This window comes from Varroa destructor, unplaced genomic scaffold (genome assembly GCF_002443255.2).
Source record: "Varroa destructor unplaced genomic scaffold, Vdes_3.0 BEIS01000007.1, whole genome shotgun sequence".
NCBI lineage: Eukaryota > Metazoa > Arthropoda > Arachnida > Mesostigmata > Varroidae > Varroa > Varroa destructor.
Genome location: NW_019211460.1, coordinates 9120687 through 9141424, shown reverse-complemented (window position 1 = coordinate 9141424; position 20738 = coordinate 9120687). Strand labels below are relative to the sequence as shown.

General features: G+C 39.2%; 1 protein-coding gene across 13 annotated transcripts in view; it reads left to right on the top strand.

Moving 5' to 3' along the window:
- The window catches only part of LOC111253904 (alkaline phosphatase-like), a 51704-nt gene extending 32964 nt beyond the window's left edge, over positions 1–18740 (top strand). For 12 of the 13 annotated variants that reach the window (XM_086974438.1, XM_086974434.1, XM_022814110.2 and 9 more), the window contains 11 exons: positions 2564–2756; positions 3232–3314; positions 3437–3508; positions 6180–6420; positions 10643–10786; positions 11966–12042; positions 12774–12909; positions 14243–14341; positions 14578–14857; positions 16377–16605; positions 18051–18740. In XM_086974438.1, coding sequence (XP_086830564.1) covers positions 2564–2756; positions 3232–3314; positions 3437–3508; positions 6180–6420; positions 10643–10786; positions 11966–12042; positions 12774–12909; positions 14243–14341; positions 14578–14857; positions 16377–16605; positions 18051–18227 — 1731 coding nt within the window. In that variant the 3' untranslated portion in view covers positions 18228–18740. The remainder of the gene's footprint in view (positions 1–2563; positions 2757–3231; positions 3315–3436; positions 3509–6179; positions 6421–10642; positions 10787–11965; positions 12043–12773; positions 12910–14242; positions 14342–14577; positions 14858–16376; positions 16606–18050) is intronic. The other variant, XM_022814118.2, reaches the window with a different exon arrangement.
- The last annotated feature ends 1998 nt before the right edge of the window (positions 18741–20738 follow it).

Below are 20738 nucleotides of genomic sequence, written 5' to 3'. Positions count from 1 at the left end.
AGATAGTCTGGCCAAGCCCAACAAAGACGCGCCCACATAATAAACAAGTCAAGCATTGCCTTCGACACGAACCTACAGTAATAATGAGCCGTTATCATTATTTCCTTGCAATTCGTTAAATTCATCATATCTCCTGTTAAGAGTTTCGTCAACATTACAACTAACATAAACAAATCTGTATTTCTTTAATACTTAGTTTGAGATATAGTAAGATGAAAGTATCTAGCACAATTCAAGTGAAGATAAGCATAGACATAACCTTGGGGTTAACGTAAGGGATGCGACCGATCCTCAGCCCCTGACTTCTTCAGCGACTTCCAAGCGTAAACTCTATTTGCGCAAATTGACAAGGAACGATACTCCAGCTACAGCATATATGAGCACAACCTAATAGACACAAATACCAAACTTCATCGTCTTAGTATTAGCGCAATTTAGTCGTGTTAAGCAATAGTATTACGAAAGTTAATTTTAGTTCGATAGATATGTATGGTAGCAAAGATTAGATACTACTAGCGGTCTAAGTGGTAAAAAAAAAGCTTCAACAGTAAACAGAAGTTCGTGCAGGCTTGTGAAAGAAACAACGCATTGGAGTACTCGCATTATTACAGGCTGTATCACGACATATTGCCAGGATATTGAATATGGGAAACCAGACGCACCTCATCCGCCGTAATTTAAAATTGAAACACGATCGATTTACTGAAAAGTAGTACAAATTGAAATGATTCGTATATTAGTTGATGGTACAATTTACTGGGCGTCCGAAGTGTTTTTGACACGCTAAACGAAACTAACCCAAACATAGGTATAAACAAACCCCAAGCTGATATAGAACCTTGCGGTGCATATAGCTACTAACGCTGTAAAAAAATTAATCATGTGATAGGTCTTCAGTAAAGTGGCAATCGGGTTTGATAGCCAAGTGGAAAATAGGATAATCATGAACAAATTGCTTTTGTCTAAATGGCTGCTTATTTGGTAAAGTGCAGTTAAGTTAAATCTATGACAAAGTTAAACAAATAGCTCACGACCCCAGCGATGTTTCAGTATATTTAAGGGTTATGAAGATAGATGAGGTCGGCAACAAATCGGGGCCATTCCTCTAGGGCCGAAGAAAACGTGCGGCGTGCAGATTTTTTCTTAATTGTTTTCTAAATTTCTCAAACTTTCAAAAAACATCTTCTCTCTTATGTTTTGGGTCCAGTTGCCTCCTTCTCCTATTGGAATACGTATAAGCATTCTATTCGAACCAAAAAAACATATCACGTTGGCGACTTTAGCTAGGAATAGCTAGAATCAATGAGCAGAAATAATTGACGCAGAGAGAAAAACAGTTAGATTTAGTCAGCATAAATCCAAATTGATATCCAAAATGTATATATTCACCCGTTCTTCTTGAAGCAGAGAACGACCATTGCTTACGCTTTCATATTTTTCTAAACGGCACCACGAATTAATGTTGCTTCATGACGAAATGGGCCCAACTCTAACATTTCAATACTCAAATGAAGTCATGCAGGCACAATATGGTATACAACATGTAGATGGATCTAACACGGATACGGCAACAAAAAGACGTCTTGTCCTAAACAATTCAACGACTGCACCATTTTAAACTGGAATTAGACATTTCATTTGTAAAACTGATTATGTTTGTAGTGTAAATAAATTTCTAATGAAGCTTTGTCAAAGACTCGTCGTTTACGATGCGACAAGGAAACGATAAGTTGTGAACCTGAACGTCAGTATTATACTGTGCTTTACAAGGATCTCGATCAAATACGACAGTTGAAACTTTTCAAAAGCAACACCGTCTGTGTTTTTCATCAGGATACCTCAGAAGGATCTACTACTTTAAGTAAGAAAGAAACTGAATGCAATAACAAAGTTTATATTGAACTAAATCAAGCTTCAATGTAAGTTTATGACAACAATAACTATTCTATATTTGGTATCCACATCTTAAATTTAAACTATAAAACTACGTTTACAGAGGAAGTTAGACGACCCATTATCATAAAGTATCGGCCATTGTATGCTCGTAATAAAAAATTGTAATACTTCTGCTGCTAACGACATCAAGTAGTGCCGTTATCTTCTTAGTCCTCATGCAGGCGATTATGAGAATTAATTATCGATCTATTTACTGCGCTGCCATGACCATGCAGCCAGTGGCATACCATCAATATTGTTTAGGTTCATATCCTGGCTGAGGCGGTCGATGATTAGTTTGCTAACCTTCCTAATCCCGCTCCTCGGAGAGTACCAGACCTCATGTATCGTGCCGACCCTGCTTGATCCCACGTTAGGTACGTGCTCTTGGACCGGCCCTGAACGCGCACACTCACGTACACATGTACGGGGAAGCTGGGCACAGAAAACTGCGCGCACATCGAGCACAGATTTCTGAACTCCTTTAATTCCAACGCAGCAAGTAAAAAAGAAAGGAACAGCATAGAGAAAAAAAATAGTTATCTGTTAATAAATTGAAACTAAGTAAGCGATATAATACGAATTAAGGTAAAACGCTATTTAACATTCACTCGGTTATGTGCATTAGACCTATTGCGTGGATCGCCAGACAACGGATTCAGCCGCTTCTGCAACGGCCTACCTATGCGGAATCAAAACTAATATGGGAGCGTTAGGCGTAACTGCTAAGGTAAAGCCTGCAAACTGCGAGGCCGCAACTGACGAGTCCAACCAAGTCGACAGTATAATGGCATGGGCTCAGAAAGAAGGAAAATGGACCGGTAAGCTGAAGCGCATTGTTGAAACGCTCACAAAAATTGTGAAACCTTTCTCTGGGAACTGATCCTTTCGTAATGTAGTAGGACCACGGAAGAGGATATCAAATAAAAGCGTGTTTTTTGTATGTCAACAGCAAGAACCCTGTCTAAAGACCTATTGCGTTTGGCATGGTGGGAATAATTTCGATTAAATCATAGATCAGTACTATCGAAATACTTGCCTGACGACAGTTTAAATAGTTTATAAACGAGCTGGATAATTCCTTGTGTGGCCAAAGTAAAAAAAAAACTATCATTCAGTTCATATCATCTCATGACCTTATTTTGTCTTAGAGCTTTGTCTCGAATCTAGGTAAAGTTGACGTAATTACTTTTTGCGTAAGAAGCTATATAAATCAATGGTGTCACCCGTTGCCATCAAAACCCGTTACCCGTTACAAAGACAGCATTAACTGCTTATTGTTGTTGCGCCTTGCAGGGATCGTAACGACCGATCAAGTCGTAGGAGCGTCCCCCGCAGCGGCTTACGCTCACGCCTCAAGTCGTTCATTTTACAGTGAGGTTGGTTCGTTGGACTCATCGTAGGCCCATTTAGGGCAAATACTCGAGCACGTATGTGTTCTATCGAAAAGTCTATGTCTCCAAATAATTATCATTAAATTTCACTATAATAACTATTTCAGGTACCGGAAGGCTGTTCTGCAATGGATATCGCTCAGCAACTGATTCACGGCAAACCTGGCTCAAAATTTAAGGTATGTTTCGAAAAGTTTGGTGACAGAACTTATTTTCGAACAAGATAATAATGCACTCGTTTAAGGACCTATATAGTCGTTTGATTGACTTGTTCAATTAATAACGGAATTCATTAGATCGTTGTCAGTTTTTTGGAACTGCACGGTCTACAATATGAAAACCCGTTTTCTATCGCGCCAAAGCTTTCACTATATATATATATATATATATGAAAGGCGTAAGTACGTCGGTTTCGTTAAACTCATTACCATCAATTCAATGGACCTTAACAACTAATATATCCAGCGGCAAGTTCTTAAATGAGTATTCTTTTGTCCTTACAGTAGGTTGAAGGCCGAGCCAATAATTACAATACAAAGTCAATCAGAATATACTCTTATTTTTCAGCCCATTTTAAATGTAAGTAATTTTTCCTACTAAATTATTTTGTTTGGTCTCTCCATTTTTTACCGTTCAGTCAGTAGCCGGGTTCCTCGGCAGACGACTGGAGCATTCGTGGAGGGAACGTCACAGACAACTAATTTTTGGGCTTCTGCCTATTGTTTTCACTAATTTTCTATTTGAAAGCCTAATGGACTTTCATTTGGGCTAAAGTCGGGGTTTTACCTTATTTTTTTTTTACCTGTGAAGATAGTTTTACAAAGTTCATGTGAATCGCACATTTATGTCTTAATGACCTTTCCTAGCACATAGAGGCGATTTAGAACGTCGCGGTAATTAACTAGCTACTGTATAGGGAGCTTCTGAGTTGAGCGAACTAAACTCGGCCAAATGTTTACGTAATAGAGCCTGTAATCTACTGCGATTAACTTCAAATTTCGATTCCGAATGTGCTTTTTGGGTATTTTTTTTAGGTCTCTAGTTCTAATGCTTTAAAGTTCGACATTTGTAACCGCTGCCATGTACTGCTTATCTGGATTCGCTGTCACGCACAATCCTCGTTGTCTCAATTGTCATTTTCCTAACGAGTTGGGGGAGCTAAGGTGAAAGAGACGAAGTTTCATAGGCAGCCTTTTGGTCGCACAATGTAACAGCATAAAAAAACAGTTATTAACAAATTGATATGACGCTAAAGCAACGCAGACCTATTCAAGAAACTAGCGAGTCGTATTTGAGACGAGTCGATAAAAACAATAAAGTAATAATTTTTCATCCAGTCTAACCTAGTATGTTTGGAATATATAATTTGTAACATACGCTACCTTACTGCGATAACGCAAATAGCAAAAACATTAGCATTTACCAACACAGCATGTTAAATATTTAGCATTTTATTAATATATATGTGGACTAACTTAGTTTTGCCGTACGCATCGAGGAAATCTTGCACGAATTCGCGGCAACAGGCCCATCAGACAGAGCCTCCCGTTGTCCTGACGTTTATCCTGATGTCGGGATAGCACCCATTACGTTCTGGGCTTTTCCAGATAAGGTCTATGTTCACCTTTTCTTTGTAGCGCATTTGCGGATCCTACTTCCACTGCTTCCTCCCGCGAGTTGACATACGTTGCAACCGCGTACGTACGCACATGTCTTACTCTAAACTCCTACATCCGGAAAAATTCTACCGAAAGACCACACAGTTTTCTGTGCGTTCGGATAGGCTTGACGATAGAAAATACTAGGGCCTCAGTTGCCCGTGAAAGTACAGGTTGCGGTTTCTTCGGGCTAGAATGATAAAACGCCTGTCTTATCTGAATAAAATGCCGTTTTCACTCCAACTTTTTGCGATACAATAATTACTGTTGATGATATAGTTGGTAGTGCCATAAAAACTTGAGGTGACCAAGCTGGTGGGCTTGTCCGACGTCCAAACGGGACTTTTGTCGCCTAGCAGAATGGTGTTCACGTAACGCAGAATTAGAAAAAAAGTTTGCTTGGATCGCGCCCGTCAGTATCTGTCGCATCGGCTATATATATATATATATATATATACATCGAACCAACAGAACTAACCCGATGAAGTCATCTTTTCCCCAGTGAAAAAATTAGCAAAAGGCGCTAGCCTCGCCCTGCGTTAAATAGCTCTTAATTCAGGCTTTATACTTAGCTCCCTGAGCAGGTACCGTTTGTAACTAATGGACATTTTGCCAGCGTCATAATAATGGAAGTATTTTTCTTGCATGTTTACCTCCTTCGAAGGAAAGCGTTCATCCAGGTTGACCTCGAGGCTCGATGTTGCCGAGAGTTTTAGATTTCAACAATGAGTAAAATCCAACCTAAATCAACACATCTAAAGTTAATTTGCTTAACATTGTGATATGAACTGAAGTTATACGTATTTCTGAAAGAATTACCTCAACGACAATTTAACTGATATTATATACAATATCATTGTTTATAATAAATAATGTAAATTATAGCTTATGACCTATGTTAGAGTACAAATGTAATCCCATTTTACTGAATGCTTTCAGTTGTCATCAACAAGTCGTTCCGGATGCGTGCCGTTGAACAATTATATTTTGATGACCTAATATAATACATAGCAGTTGCGGCTAATTACTGGGTAGGTAAATGCCTTCGTACGTGGTACTGCGGGCGCCTTGATATATTCATAGCCACGGATCAATACAACGAATAGGTACGTTACCTCGTGCGTTTGCGTTCTCCTGTACTACAAACGGAATAAACGAGTTGAGCGTGTCGCTTTAACCCATATTTCTTCAGGTAATTTTTGGTGGTGGTCGAAAGCATTTTTTGCCAGTCAATACCCGGCCAACCAACGAACGGCGTGTGAATATCGACAATCCTGCTATTAACGGTCGTGGGGTAAGGACTGATGGTAGAAATCTGCTTGAGGAGTGGCTACAAAAGCATGAAAAGCTCAATCATACTGCCGCTTATCTCTGGAGCTTAAATCATCTTCGGATGCTTCACGAGGGCGATTACAATGAAGACTATATCCTTGGTAAGTCACGCGGCTTTATACAACCCGGAAGTCGCTCCCACCAATACCGAGCGATATATATTTATCTAATCAATGATCCAAGAAAAAATCTATGCACATCATAGGTTTTCATGTTCATGTATTAGTAAGTGTCTTTCTCACTTATACAACAGTCCAGCACGCCGACCATAAGAAACACAGGGTATTTTTGGGCTACAGTAGAGTGTGGAAGAACACGCTATGAAGAAACAGCAGAACAGAAGTCCTATAGCTTCGTTGTGAAAACTTCGCAATTTTCGCTATAGCTAAGTTAGCAATAGAACCTTTCCAACGCGTTTACCACCGTCGCGAAAAATATTTCGCATGTTTTTGGCTAAAGAGAAGTTCTATTTTGATTTGTTATTAGTTGAAGTTATAATGAATGTCGTTGCCCAACACAGATATAGGTAATGCAACTTTGCGGGCATGGTTGTCCGGGTGTAGCGGTTATTGAAGTTTCACTCAACCGAAAGTCTGTGACGAACTTGGGCAGTTGTAACAATGACGGTAGAGTCATCATTCCCAAGTCGCTTTATGGCTCGTTTTAATGTTGTTAGTTATTGCCCGTAAAAGTCCAAGTCAATCGTGCTTTCAGGCAGCGGCATCAACTTATAATGCCCGATTTCTTTCTAATCTTACCAACTACGTACCATCACCTGCTTTGACGTCACTTTGGGCTTTATCACATATTGCAGAGTATTGTCGTATGTGATCCAGTTTTCATCAAACGCTTCAGAAACAATTCAGTTCTGATGCATTTTTGTTAAGTTTCACAGGTGACGATACCTTCGAATCAATTCCTCTGCGTCAATTCAACAGGAATTGAAATGTGGTGGATGTTCTATTTATTGGGAGTATCATGGCTGTTCGCTTGTCGGTCTTGGTCGGCCGGCACAGTAATTTCATCAGCTTCTTCATAAAAGCATCTTTCAAAACCAAATTTTTAGAAAAACATCAAAAAAAAAAAACAGACGTTTGGGCTGCTTCTTCTGATAGCGTATCTTCACTACAAACAGCACAATTGTTTTTCTGAGCCTGAGCAGCTTTTGTGTTTTGTAAGAGAATTGTAAAGCTTAGCAAATTTTCACTTTCAAGGTCCTACATCTTAAATTCGAAATAATAAAAATTCCACCAGTTTTAGTTTAGCGACTTTTATAGTAGAAAGGACAGCTGAGAGCTGACGGTGGCCAAAGTCTTGTCGGCGTTATACAATAAACGTATTGTGCAACTCATATATTTCTATTATAAACGTTTACCAATTTCGGCTAGCTAGATGAAGCTGAAGGTACGTCAATTTCTTTTCTTTGTCACTTAAGTGCTGACCACATTAGCTAGTTGTTAACCCACGCTTGAATTACATTATTTGGAGACGCAGCCCCCTTTTCCTGCGCACAGCACAAAATGTGATAAGCGGACGGCGCGTACGCGGACAGCGTTTTCATTTCCGTTGCTACGTACTAAAATCTTTTACTTGACCTCAGGCGAAAGCAGAATTATTGTTGGCGCATGAGACTGGGCCTCGTTGTTCGAGAGAAACGTTCGGGCCGCGTCTGTGCATTGAGAAAGCACGAAGCTGTATGTGTCCAATGTAAGATAAGTTTATTTGGCGAGCGATGGGTGGCGGGTAATGAAGATAAGATAACTCTCTATGTACTTTACATTAATTAGGGGGGGGGGGGGGTGCATGTCCAGTTCGCACGGCCACCGAACAAAACGCGATCATATGCGACACGCTATCCTTGTCGGAGGTGAAGGAGGTAAATCTAAAGCGAGCATAATTTCCTTTTGTTCAAAGATCTTATCTACGTTAAAGGATAGTGCAAAATCTTATCAACTCTTTAAGCGAAAATAAAATATTAAAATAATCCATGCAGATACAGGCAACCTGCTAATTTATTTTACCTTGATGTACCGTACAAATTTATTTAGCTTGAGGAAGAAGAACTACACATTAAACGTATCCGGCATAAAGTCGTTCTTCATTATATGAAGAGTTCATATCGGAGTCGATGGCGACTATTGTTTGATTTAGTATCAAAGAGATTTAAAAATAGCCCATCGAATTGTTTGGTCGTATTTTGAGAGAGTATTAAAAATCTTGAGCAATGTAATGTATTCCCGAGAAACAATGCATCTCATTATGGCGCGATTTTTCGCAGCTTACAGCGTACTTTTATAGACATAATAGATAATTAATCACCTGGTTCAGACTCAGAGTTAATGGTTGAGCAAACTTCTCGCAGAAGGTTGATAAGTTCAGAAAAAAACCATTGACACATCGTATGCATAAATTTCGTCGATACTACAGTCTATATTTTCATGTATGACAATTGCAGTGGTGATGATTACGGAACAAGTTAATATAATTTTATATATATGTAATATTACAATCAATTGACTCATGAAATAAAAATACATAAACGGGTAGACCTGCTCACCAGCTTAATCCTAAGTAGTGTGAAATTTAATATTATTACATAGGATTTCTGTACCCGCGAACCGTCTTTGGCAACCTTCTACGTTACGGTGAGAGTATGCTGGCCACACTCGCACCACTGACTGGCTGTGCCATTGATACCGCGGTGTGCAGCATCTCTGCCTCTCAAACTTTGGGACACGTAGTGCCCAAGCTTTGAAAATGGGCACAGGTACATTCGTTTTATGCCGGTAGCCAGCCGTATGAAGCAATGTCGAACGCCTTAAGTACCGGACGTAAAACTTCCAACATACTACTGACCGGAATGGATCAGGGTTATTGCGTCATCGTTGTAGGATGCTAAACGTCTTTTATTACCGGTCTCCGCATTCAACTTCTGTTGCATATAAGTTCCTTGCTTTAGCTGTGAGTCCTTTTCTCGACCGTTAGCCAAGTTTCTCCAGTTACAACTTTAACTATAAAAATCTCTTGCCCCACAATTCCGTGCTTTTTCAAATATATCTGACAAAATATCCGTGTTTCAGAAACTAATTCTGTTAACAGTTGCCAGCTAGTAATTTTCTCTCGATCTCGACATTTCTATTGCTTTGGATTGCATTTTTAAATTGAAATTTATAGATAGTGTGTTTTACGACAATTGAACGGAGGCATAAAGAACCTCAAATAAATAGCTGAAGGAAAGCAACCCGTATCTGCATCTATATTCGCCTCTGTTGTTTATTGGCTTTTGTTATAAATCGTTATCACATCAGTTTTCATCTGGTCGTTCTTTCGACGCAGCCCGCAGGTACTAAAAATGGCCAATGTTTATGACTCAACCCAATGTACAAATGCACTATTCCCAGATATTTCAATGACCCGAAGCGCACAGGGCGCTATCTCGTTAAACACAACGAAGCCCATATTCTAAAATATAGGTAGCAACGAAGAATAGAATGTAACCGATCCATCCCAGTAGCCAGCTGCTGTGAAGCACTCGAAAGGATGAACGAAATTATCGCAGAATATTCATACCAATATTTTTATGTACAACAAGGTGCACCACAGTCATATCATTACGCATCCAGTCTAATAATCTATATACGTGCATCGTGCAGTATGCGTCGTTATTAAGGTTAGGCCAAAATATTTGAGATACGCCACAAGCCAGTATCTCGTAACCATGTAAAAGGTTACATCCATTTATCTGTGAAAAAATGTCTGATTAAACAGGGCGGGACGAAACTGATTGCTTGGATGAATATGTACGTGTATTTTTTTTCCAATTAATTTTTCGACGAAACAACCGCGAACGATAAGGAATGGCTCGATGTTTATTTATTTCTTGGCTGATCGGAAATCGAGGAAGGAATGTCCAGAAATGTTGTTTATAGGTATTTTTTTAATCGAATAGATTATATCATAAAAGCCAACTTAGGTATCTCAGCCTGTTCAGATATATCTGACAAAATGACACACATTACATTTTAAAGCTCTCTTGATTGATTTTAAAGCTAAGAATAACTGCATTATTTTTTCTTAGTAAAATAGATGAACATGTAAATTGGCCCAGGTGGGAGTGAACTCCCGCAAACGTGGCTCCACATGTCCACAGTACACTTTTATCGCACATGGATTATCGCGGCGGCATATCAGACTTGATAATTACAGTCGGTGGAAGTTGTTTTCGTTGACGTAAATCGTTCATTCGCTGCCACATTGAGTGTCATTTAAATGAAAATTTTGTTCCTACTGGTACATTAGTAATTTAATGTATATTTCTTGCAGGACTTTTCGCGTCGGAAGCAATGGTGTACTCGATGGACAAAATTCTGGCACAGAGCAACGGAGAAGAGATACCTGGGAAGGACCAGCCAACGCTTGAGGAAATGACAAAGGCTGCCATCAACAAACTCAGCCAATCGCCTTCTGGTACGTTAGCGGTCAGGATTCTAGTAGTTCGAGTAAAAACATTTATTGTACTTTGCTTCCGAAGTCCTTTAACTGCAAAACAGCTGTTTGACCTATAACCTAACGCGGGTGGAACCCGGTACCGTCACCATGCACAGATCGGTCCTTGCATTAGATTCTAGATGCTGTTATTAAAATTTTTCTTGCGGGCCACATCATTATCACAGTCTGGCGTTATCATTCTTATTAGAGACATTTAAACGAGAGAAATAGAGTAATGCTCTGATGCGCGTCGTACTTAGTCTGCAAGATACGTACAAGTAGGTATCTATGCTTGAATATGTACGCGTTCCCCTTTACATAAAAGACATTTGTTTCGTTAGGCCGTATTAGAACACTTTGAATTTCTAAGAAATTAAAGAACAGCAGGTCTGTTGGGGTGCGATAGGGTCATTGTCCTCTGAAACAGGCGAAAGTTGGCAATGCCAAGACGACTCGGCTAGAAGTCCTTGCGGCAGCCGCTCGTGCAGTCCTTTGGAGATATGTGCTTAAGTTGATATTAATGTTATTTCAGTTGAGACAGATAAATGTAGTCAATAGCTGTGGGTTGAAAACGTGTTATGCCGAAGCTGTCCAAGAAAGTTGCACTTGGTCATAAGTGCTTTTATGATAATTGTACTTTTAAATCGACTTTATTAGTCTTTTATCTTGTAGTCACTATGAGCGAGGTAACACAGGTAATCCTATGCGATTTAACTGCACATCGACAGCGAACGCTAGACTTTGTTCTAGTGCTAAACTCGAGCAATCATATTGGCAGAATAGTTTAGATAGTCGCAGCGTATTGTACACGTTACGTTTTACTCTAACCTTATTCAACTTCTTTAGGTTTATAAAAACTCACAATTATTCAGTTTCAACAAACGACATTTAGTGCCTTTTTGATACATCCTGAACAGCAGTCTACTGTGCGGTTGTATTTGAGCCGTCCGAGGAGCTTTCTGCTTAAAATAATTCGTAGTCTCGATAAAATAAGCTCAATAAAGGAAGCTAAAAGGCTTCGGCCTATATAGGAAAAAGGATTCGCTCAAACAATACGTTTAAACTGTCGGATGTTTAAAATTTCTTTCGAAAGAAATTAAAGCACTTATAAAGTTGATACTAAATGCAAAATTATCCTGTTTTCGTTCAATTTGACAGGCTATGTGTTGTTTGTCGAAGGAGCCCGTATCGACACGGCACATCACGAAAATCTGGCCGGCTATTCTCTTGAGGAGGTGACAATGTGTCAAAAATTCATTTTGATTAGAACACAAATACGCATTGACACCCTGTTCTCTCGTATAACAATAGATAAATGGCCCGACAATGTGCATCGATCTGGTAGATGGAGCAACAAAACAGCATATACCATAGATGTAAACGTATTAAAGATGCATGACATTTACGATGATGCTATAATTAACTACTGTTTTTACCCTTTCCGACATTTAATATTATCCTAAATATAATCCTTAAGGACCGGTGCTGATTGAGCGGCTAATGCACATCCCTTTCCATTGTGTCGCCATGGTAAGCATGAGTTAGCGACTAACGTTGGTTTATACGTCGGCGTTGATACATGGTTACTATAGCAGACGGTTATCTTACCAGTAAAATCCAACTCGACCGGCTATCTCAGTGCTTGAAACACTTTTTTCTCAAACTAACTTTTTAAATGTTTCAGTTTAAAATTATGATCGTGGTCGCAAAACTGTCAACTATAACCAGAAAATATCATAAAAATTATACGAATTCAGTAAATTCGCTAATAAAACACAAGGCATTGTTTAACACTTAACTGTTGTAGCGTTGGTCTCTTTCGGCTTTAAACGCTAACAGATAAGCTCGCAACAAACAGCCGTTCGTTATACACAATAAACAGATCATATATTAACGTGCGTCATTAGGTCACGTCTAGTTACCGTCGCCCTTTTGAATATACCCGTCTAATTTTTCTGGGTTTTAGGTGTACCAGTTCGATAAGGCAATTGCAGCGGCAGCATCCATGACATCCGAACAAGATACGCTCACTATTGTAACAGCCGACCATTCGCACGCGTTCACTATTAATGGATACGCATCCCGAGGAAATGACATTCTTGGTAATATTCTAGTAGACAATTATCACGCTGACAGCTGATTATATACGATATTTCGACTGGTATGCAGACCTATGCAAAACAATTTTTTAAAAACAAATTGTACAATGAAAAAAATCAGTGAACAGTTACAGATTGTTCGTGATCTAGGCGAGTATGAAGTAAGTTATTGCTAGGATTCTGTGGCGCACAATGTTTTTTTAACTTCTACTGCTTTCGATCTTAGTCGCAAGTCCTACCCCCGTTACTCAGCTAAAATGTAAGGTACAAAATATGCTACACGTAACATGTTTAATTGTTATATAAAAGTGCTCTTACATAAAAAGCCGTTTTTTGAAAAGCAACAATTAGTGCTACAAAAGCAGTGGCGATAATAGAATTTCCAGATATTAAAGATTTCTGTTGAGCACATTGATTTTTACAAAAAAAAATTAAAAAAAAACGAACAACCCATTTCTTAATAGCTCCCGGATACAGCTTGCCTGGTGGCAGTTACCTCCGCGTTACCTGGTTGTTTCAGGCACTAAGAAGCGCCCTTGATATGTAATACGGATTTGAACCGGCTAGACTGTAGGAAAAGTTATTGAGACCCGTAAACTACTATAAATTTTTTGTTAGATTGTGCGATGCGCTGCACAAAGCTATTAGATGGGCAAATTTTGGCCTAGGGAAATTCCGAGCTTAGCCCGCGTCTTTGAAATACAGAAAAATACGCAGTATTTCCTTTCGGGTCATATAATCTAGTATCTATTGAAGTTACTTGGATCGCCGAGCTGGTTTCCACCCGTTAAGCTTGCACAGCAAAATTCTTCGACTGCTGCGGACGCTGCATGTGCCAAACGAATTTTTTATACATTTAAATTACCGGTAAACCTGGCGGTGGTAACATGCTATATAATATCATATTTATTTCCTTTCGGTAAACAAATACTTGTCTAGATAAGTGTAAACGGAATAATACATTTGAAAAAACAAACTTTAATAAATCAGATTCTGGTTTTTCATACGCATTCAGCCTGCCGAGGGTCACCACATCGTAAGTGCCAAAGCGTCTAACGGGATTTTATTTTAAGAGATCTAGAAATCGTATGCTAAATTATTATACATTAAAGGACTTCAAAACCAAAGTTTAATATATATATGTATTTCGCAAAGAGCTGCACCGCTATAATGCAATAGCTATTTAGCTAAAAATTTTAGTGGAAGTAGTTGTTGGATCAAGGGTTCAAAGATAAGATAGGAGTTTCTTGCATGATTAAACAACTATATGGGTTAAGCTTTCGTCCCTTATCGGTTACACAGCTTTTGATCAGTTCTATTCCGGATATCATTTTAGGCCATGCCGGAAGAGACATCAACAAAAAACTCTATAGCACATTGAGCTACGCTGCTGGACCAGGGTTCAGTCTCAACGAAGATGACGAAGACCGGTTTAGTAAGTACCTGACTGGCTTTACCAATTTAGCAATGCAACTACTTTGTTAACCCCCAATGCATTGCTTCTACAAATACACACACTAGGCGAGATTCCCCTTTAGGGGGTGATTACGCAGACAGGTTTCATATGAACGAAGATGTCCCATTATAAAAAACCTCCATCGTTTAGTATAACGTCCTTTCTTTCCTTTATGAGTTTTTGTAGTAATATAATGCTCTTCTTATCTATTGTAGCGATGGTGAATCATTTTCTTCAGCCGGCTATGATGCATACGAAAAAAGGAGTCCATGGCGGCGAAGATGTGGCTGTCTACGCAAAAGGACCTTGGGCTCATCTTTTTACGGGTACCCACGACAACACCTATATACCACATGCCCTGGCATATGCTGCATGTATCGGACTACGTGTGGGTCATTGCGATCGCAGAGGTCCATTCAATAGATACGCACATGTTAGTGGCGCTCTGCGAAGAAATGCACGTGACCCTGTTATAAGCAAGTTCGCCGCTGCAAGGTAAATCAGCGGCAGGCAATCGTAGCTTTTTATTTTGCCTTTGTTTTTTTATTTCTGCATGAATCTGAGAAGCGTTTTAGGGTATTGAAACAGCTGCGGTTTTGGCTGAGATAACGGGAGACGTTGCTCCTAGTGCCCTTACGCTTAACGAGACACAAACTTCAAAATGTGTTGATCTTTGGTGCGGCCAGTTACCCTACAATTAATTAACATACAAATTACGTATGCTTTCTGAGAGCAATATACCAAAACCGGATACACTTGTCGGTAAAATCTCAGAATTTAAGCTCAGATGTACACCAATAAATTACTTCTGCTTGTTACGAGAATATTATTTTCTCCACATGAGAGCACCTAAATTAATGGTTACATAGACTAAGGTATCAAAGGTTTTGCTAGTCTTTTGTCTGCCGGGGTAGAGTATGCTCGCTTAAACATTTTACAGTATGATGATCTGGTCTATAGGCAATGACTGCACACAGTGGTGCAGCTTAATTAGTCTTGGAATGAATGGGTTACAAAAACGTAATATGTTATATTTGGATGAACTTCTAATGTCGATAAAAACAAGCTGCATAAAAACAAGTCATGTTCCAAAGGACCAGTTGTAACTGGCGAATAAACTACAGCTTTTTGCATCAGGCCTGTGAGTACACTATGTACCTGTTAACAGCTGTTCATATTTCTCGATTTCTAAGTACCGTCGTCATTTACTACGATAAGCTGAAGTTCATTTTTTCTGTTTGCAAAGTCGTTGTGGGAATAGATTCGATGTTTCATTTAGTACTCATCTGGTATCGATAATTAATAACATACCTTGATAAAAAAAAAAAACTGGAGATTGCTATTTAATGTTTTGTGTCGGTCCAGACTATTATCAGGGATCTTCTAGCTGGTTTGCATGTGCCCCACCCATTCACCGGCCTGTTCTCTAATGTAATCACACCTAGGTAAAAATAACATCGGTGTATTGAAATGTTCTGCGCTGGATACCTGCGCATACGATAGCTAAATTGCAATACTCATAAAGCTTTTTAGGTTAACTACCACTACTACCTTGCTAATGTACAGCATAGAACATTAGGTGAGCATCTATCTACGCCGTCCTCCCTACACGCTCCTAAAGTTTTTCGATTCATATATTTTCTATATACACATATTCGATTCATATATACATTTTATATTATTATTTATTTATATAATTCATTTTGTTACGCGAATCGTACAATGCCCTCCAAAGTTCGAATATACATGTGTTTGCCAATACTTTAACATGAACACGTTCAGTACATCACTTCGTATAATGGTTGTTTATCGACCCAATTGTCGCTGACCTCATGGCAGGTTAATCCTTAATTAACATCGTGCTGTGGCTGCGGCCAGTATCGAATGGGCTTGTTATCTACAAAAGTCCCCTTTGTTATAACCTTGAATGCTCGAAGTGGAATAGCCTGTGAAATGCACTCGGTATTGTAACACTCATTCATATTCTGCCCTTCTTCGTACGTCTTTAATCCAGCAACCTAACGATGATCGATCATATAAATGGACAAACAATCGCACCTGACGTGCTGAAAAATCCACCTCCTCGACACGTTGTGGTAGAGCTTCCAGGTGAATTACGTCAATCTATCAACCGAGCTCCTCGTCAACATCTGCCAATGGCAAGACGCGCTGAAGACGCTGAAGTACTCGTTTCGCGCCGAAATGAGACATCAGCCTTTGTCACGAATAATCGCAGCCCACAGGTGCTCTTGATAAGCTGAAACTATCTGTTATTAACCTATCGATATATGGCTGAGAGGAAATGAAGTCCATCAATGACAAGAGACCATTTACTGTCGCTACTCTTTGTTTGTGCTGTCTGCTACCGCGCATGCCCCATCTCTATATATTAAGTATTAATAATCAACTATTTTATGTTCAGCTAAAATGTCGTGACAGTATACTTGCGTATAGTTATGAAATTAAGCAATCATATGTGGCTAGTCTTTGGAAATAACTATTTTCTAAGTTAGCGTAAAAAAATGTAGTTGACCTTATAAGATTCAATGCTGCATCCTGAACACATTTAAAATTTCGGTTGTCAAGAAAATCAGTGAGATGATTTCGGTGGAACTCGATGTTGCTGGTGAACTAGAATCTACACATTTTTCGTATGAGGGTGAATAAATTAACCATAAATGTCGGGACCTTTGTATATACAGTATGAAGGTAAGATCTTAAGGTCATATGTATGAGTCGATGTCGGGGGTAAATTGGGATATCATTGATGTCGTTCCTCCATGAGCTGCGCCTAAATGAAGACAGACATTCTGAGGTAATTTTTTTTCAACCTGAAGACGTAGATCTGCCGTTCATGTTCCTCAGTCAATGTTCCTGCCGTTCGTTTCGAACAATGTGACCTCAGTTCGGAGTCTACGTGGCCCACTAAGTGGCTAAATTATTTTTAAAAAATCCTCTAAAACAATGAATAACTATAGCAGTATCTGACGCGATGCTGATACCGTGAGATTCGCTAGAGGTTTGCTCACGTCACGTATAATGCGCCTAGAAGTAAGTCCATAATGCTTGAATGGTCACAAAGCCGGTTCTAGGTATATTTAGATAACCAGTAAATTTTCCGTTTTACCAAAAAGCATATTGTCTTCCATTTAACAAATTATTGATCCGCGGTTCCGCTACGGCTTATGCACTACTTCTAAGCTACTTCTTTTGTAGTGCTCTCGCCTTTAGAAAGAAATACTATGACCTGATGTTATTCTCATTAGTTCTTAGTGACCCTTCGAAATCGAACGCAGATTGACGCCGGCGGAAATCGCTAACGTTGGACTTTCCGACTGAAAAAGCTTAAAGCCGCACGTACGGTTCTTTTGGCGTTAAGACATTGGCCACTTTTTCGCTCGTATTTCCAAAGTGGATTTCCTACCTCCTGTATGAGGAACCTGTAGCTTTTGTCTACAATTGATAATAGCGGTTGAACGGATCCCCACTATGGCCCACAAATTTCGAACCCTGTGTATAGCCTACTGGCAGTTGATGACAACAGTATTGCCGTTTGAAAATTGCTTCAAATATTTATTAGTCGCATACATCTGCGATACAGATTAAAAACAAAGGCAACGTGTTCATCAGTATAATCCGTATGTTTACAGTTATTCTGTTTTCTAACAGCAGTGACACGATCTTACAGAAATCCCCCAATCGTCTCACGCAAGGTCGAAGAGTTCATAAAGTCGCCAAGAGAACAAATCCCTATGGCGCATCAATAGGAAAGCATCCAGAGCAGCAGCAGCAGCAGCAGCAGCTGTGGCAACATCAAGGATTAAATACAATGTTAAATTCGCACGGTACGTTCGTTAAGTCGTGATCGGAAGCTTATCTTCATGATCATAAGTGGAAATCAGTTATCTAAATTTTTTTTGTTAGGATCCCGAAATGGACGGTACCAATTGGTTGCCATTAAGTTGCGGAATAAAATCTCTCTCTCTATAGAACCCTATTTCAATTGCTTTCCAGACTCGAGACTTAAGATCGTAGATTATTTGAACGCTTCAAATTAGACTATGTGTAAGGTGTTCATAAAAATCAGAGGTATTTTTTGTGTCTAATCAACTAAAATTAACAGAAACACCGCTATCGATAATCGTTTTTTATATGCGTTTTCTTAAATGACACTAATAATATAAAATGGATGAATATTCAGCCTAAAAATCGGCCGTGTAAAACATTTTTACTATGTTGAAGTCACGCCATGTAGGTACTGTACCAGCCTTAAATATTTATTTTCTACTGTATATAGCAATCTAACCTATCTATTGTGATATTGTAACAACTCATTAATCAAACCAAATAATAAATGAGTACAAGTTACGAAGTAAAAGTCTCATCTGTGCTGATTTCGTTTCGTTACGTGTAAAATTAGTGTATGACATTTTTACTTGATGTAAAGCGACATTTGTTCTTTCGTTTGCGACCAGTTACTTGACAGTCTCTAATTTGCCTTACTTGTGTATGTGTAATATTATAATTAGAAGAATCGATAATTTAGCGCATTTGTAATACGCGCAGAGTATTTATCTGAACTTAAACAACTAATCTAAAAAAATTTTCTAAAATTCTAAAAAAATAAATAACATCACTTGATTGAATGCTAACCCAAAACGTCTATTAGTAGGTAGAAGATTTGACAAACAAAGTATATAGGTAAGGTTTTTCCACCCTTATTGTTATGCAGGTTACCATATTCGCCACTTATAAAGTGTCGATAGCTCGTGGGTTAAAACTCAATGCAAAAAACACATACGCAAAAGTACTGCAAATAAGACGCCAAGTTTAAAATGGTTGAGTTCGTGATGAAATGTAGATACGCTCAAAGGTCGGTTCACCTTGATTCCGTCTTCTAGGGCTAAGAAGTGCTCTTCTGTTAGGTCTAAAGTCCCTGGCGACAATGTACAATAAATGGCGCATATGTGCTAATTAATTAGGCCTATGTTGCTGATGATGTATCAAGGTACACGTCCGACCACTGATTTAATAACATGCAAATTATATTCGTCGTTTTCTCTCAAATCAAACCTCACCATTCAAAATCTCACCATTTTTAGCATAAGTGAAAGATTTGACAAGTAGCGCGTTTGAAGCAGAGCTCGATTCTCATAGAAATTTCCTGTTGTAATCGAAGTCTTCCTACGCGTAGCAGCCTGAATAGGGACAGGTGGGCGCCCATCTTCGAAGAGGAAGAACACAACAGCACGCTCATATGCTCGATCATCACTTATTTATATACTCTATCCTATAACGTTGCTTCCATTTACGAAACGACCGAACTTTCGATAGATCTAAAAAGTTTCGTGTGTCTTAATAAAGGTTATGTTTTTGCCGTATAATTTATGAGTGGACTCTCGCAATGTACATAAACTATTGTATTGTGTACATCGTTTATACAACAAATACCTAAAAGACAACAAACATAGGTTTTAGCCCTTTACAAAAATATTGTATATTGGTAGTCTTTGTAACTAAAAATTGTTTGGAACTTTCAAAGTGCATTTTTCAGTCAATCGGATAGTTAACGAAAGAACTATACATATGCTCAGTGTGCCGTCATAATAATTTCATCCGTAAAATGCTTATATGCTGTTGCGAACCATCCTTTTGCTGTCATCAGAACCGCAACACGGGAACTCGACTTCATTTTCAATCGACGTTATCCAACAGCGTTACACTTTGATTTTCTGATATTTGTGAAGTGTTAATAAAAGGTCTGCTAATCGGGACCGATCAAATGGGTTAGGTTAGGTTAAGTTAGGTTAGGTTAGGATTCTTATAAGGTAAGTAAGACAGCGTATTTTAGAGGTACAAGGAATGCATTCTACGAAAAGAGGTATACAGAGGAGACGCAAGTGCACGCTTGTAGCGCTGGTGACTCAACACGACTAAGCCCGGCCATAGAACCTGCCAGTTTTGGTCCAAGTCCATCGCAAAAGGAAACGAACTACAACCCCTACAATGGCGGAATCTTGGTGCTTTATAAGCGTTAAGCTACGGACGCATTCCGCACCACGTGGAGGACAACGGTATGGTTTTGTGTGGCCCTTGAATACGGCTTGTAGCGGCGTATGTACGGCCACATCAGAAGGAGTGCATTCCAAGTCTACAAACCGTGGAGCTCTCGTCATCATAGCAGGAAACTTCCACGCGTGCCTAGACAAATGCGTTAAAAAGAATCACTCTTTTTGTCGGAAAAAAACAGCCTCGGGCACGGATTAAACTTTGAGGTCTCCTCAAGACTGTCGCTAGTTCGGGGGACCAAATTTACATTGGGCACATTGGACTTAAAACTCTTGGAGCAGACTCATAATGTCTTCTCAGTACTAAA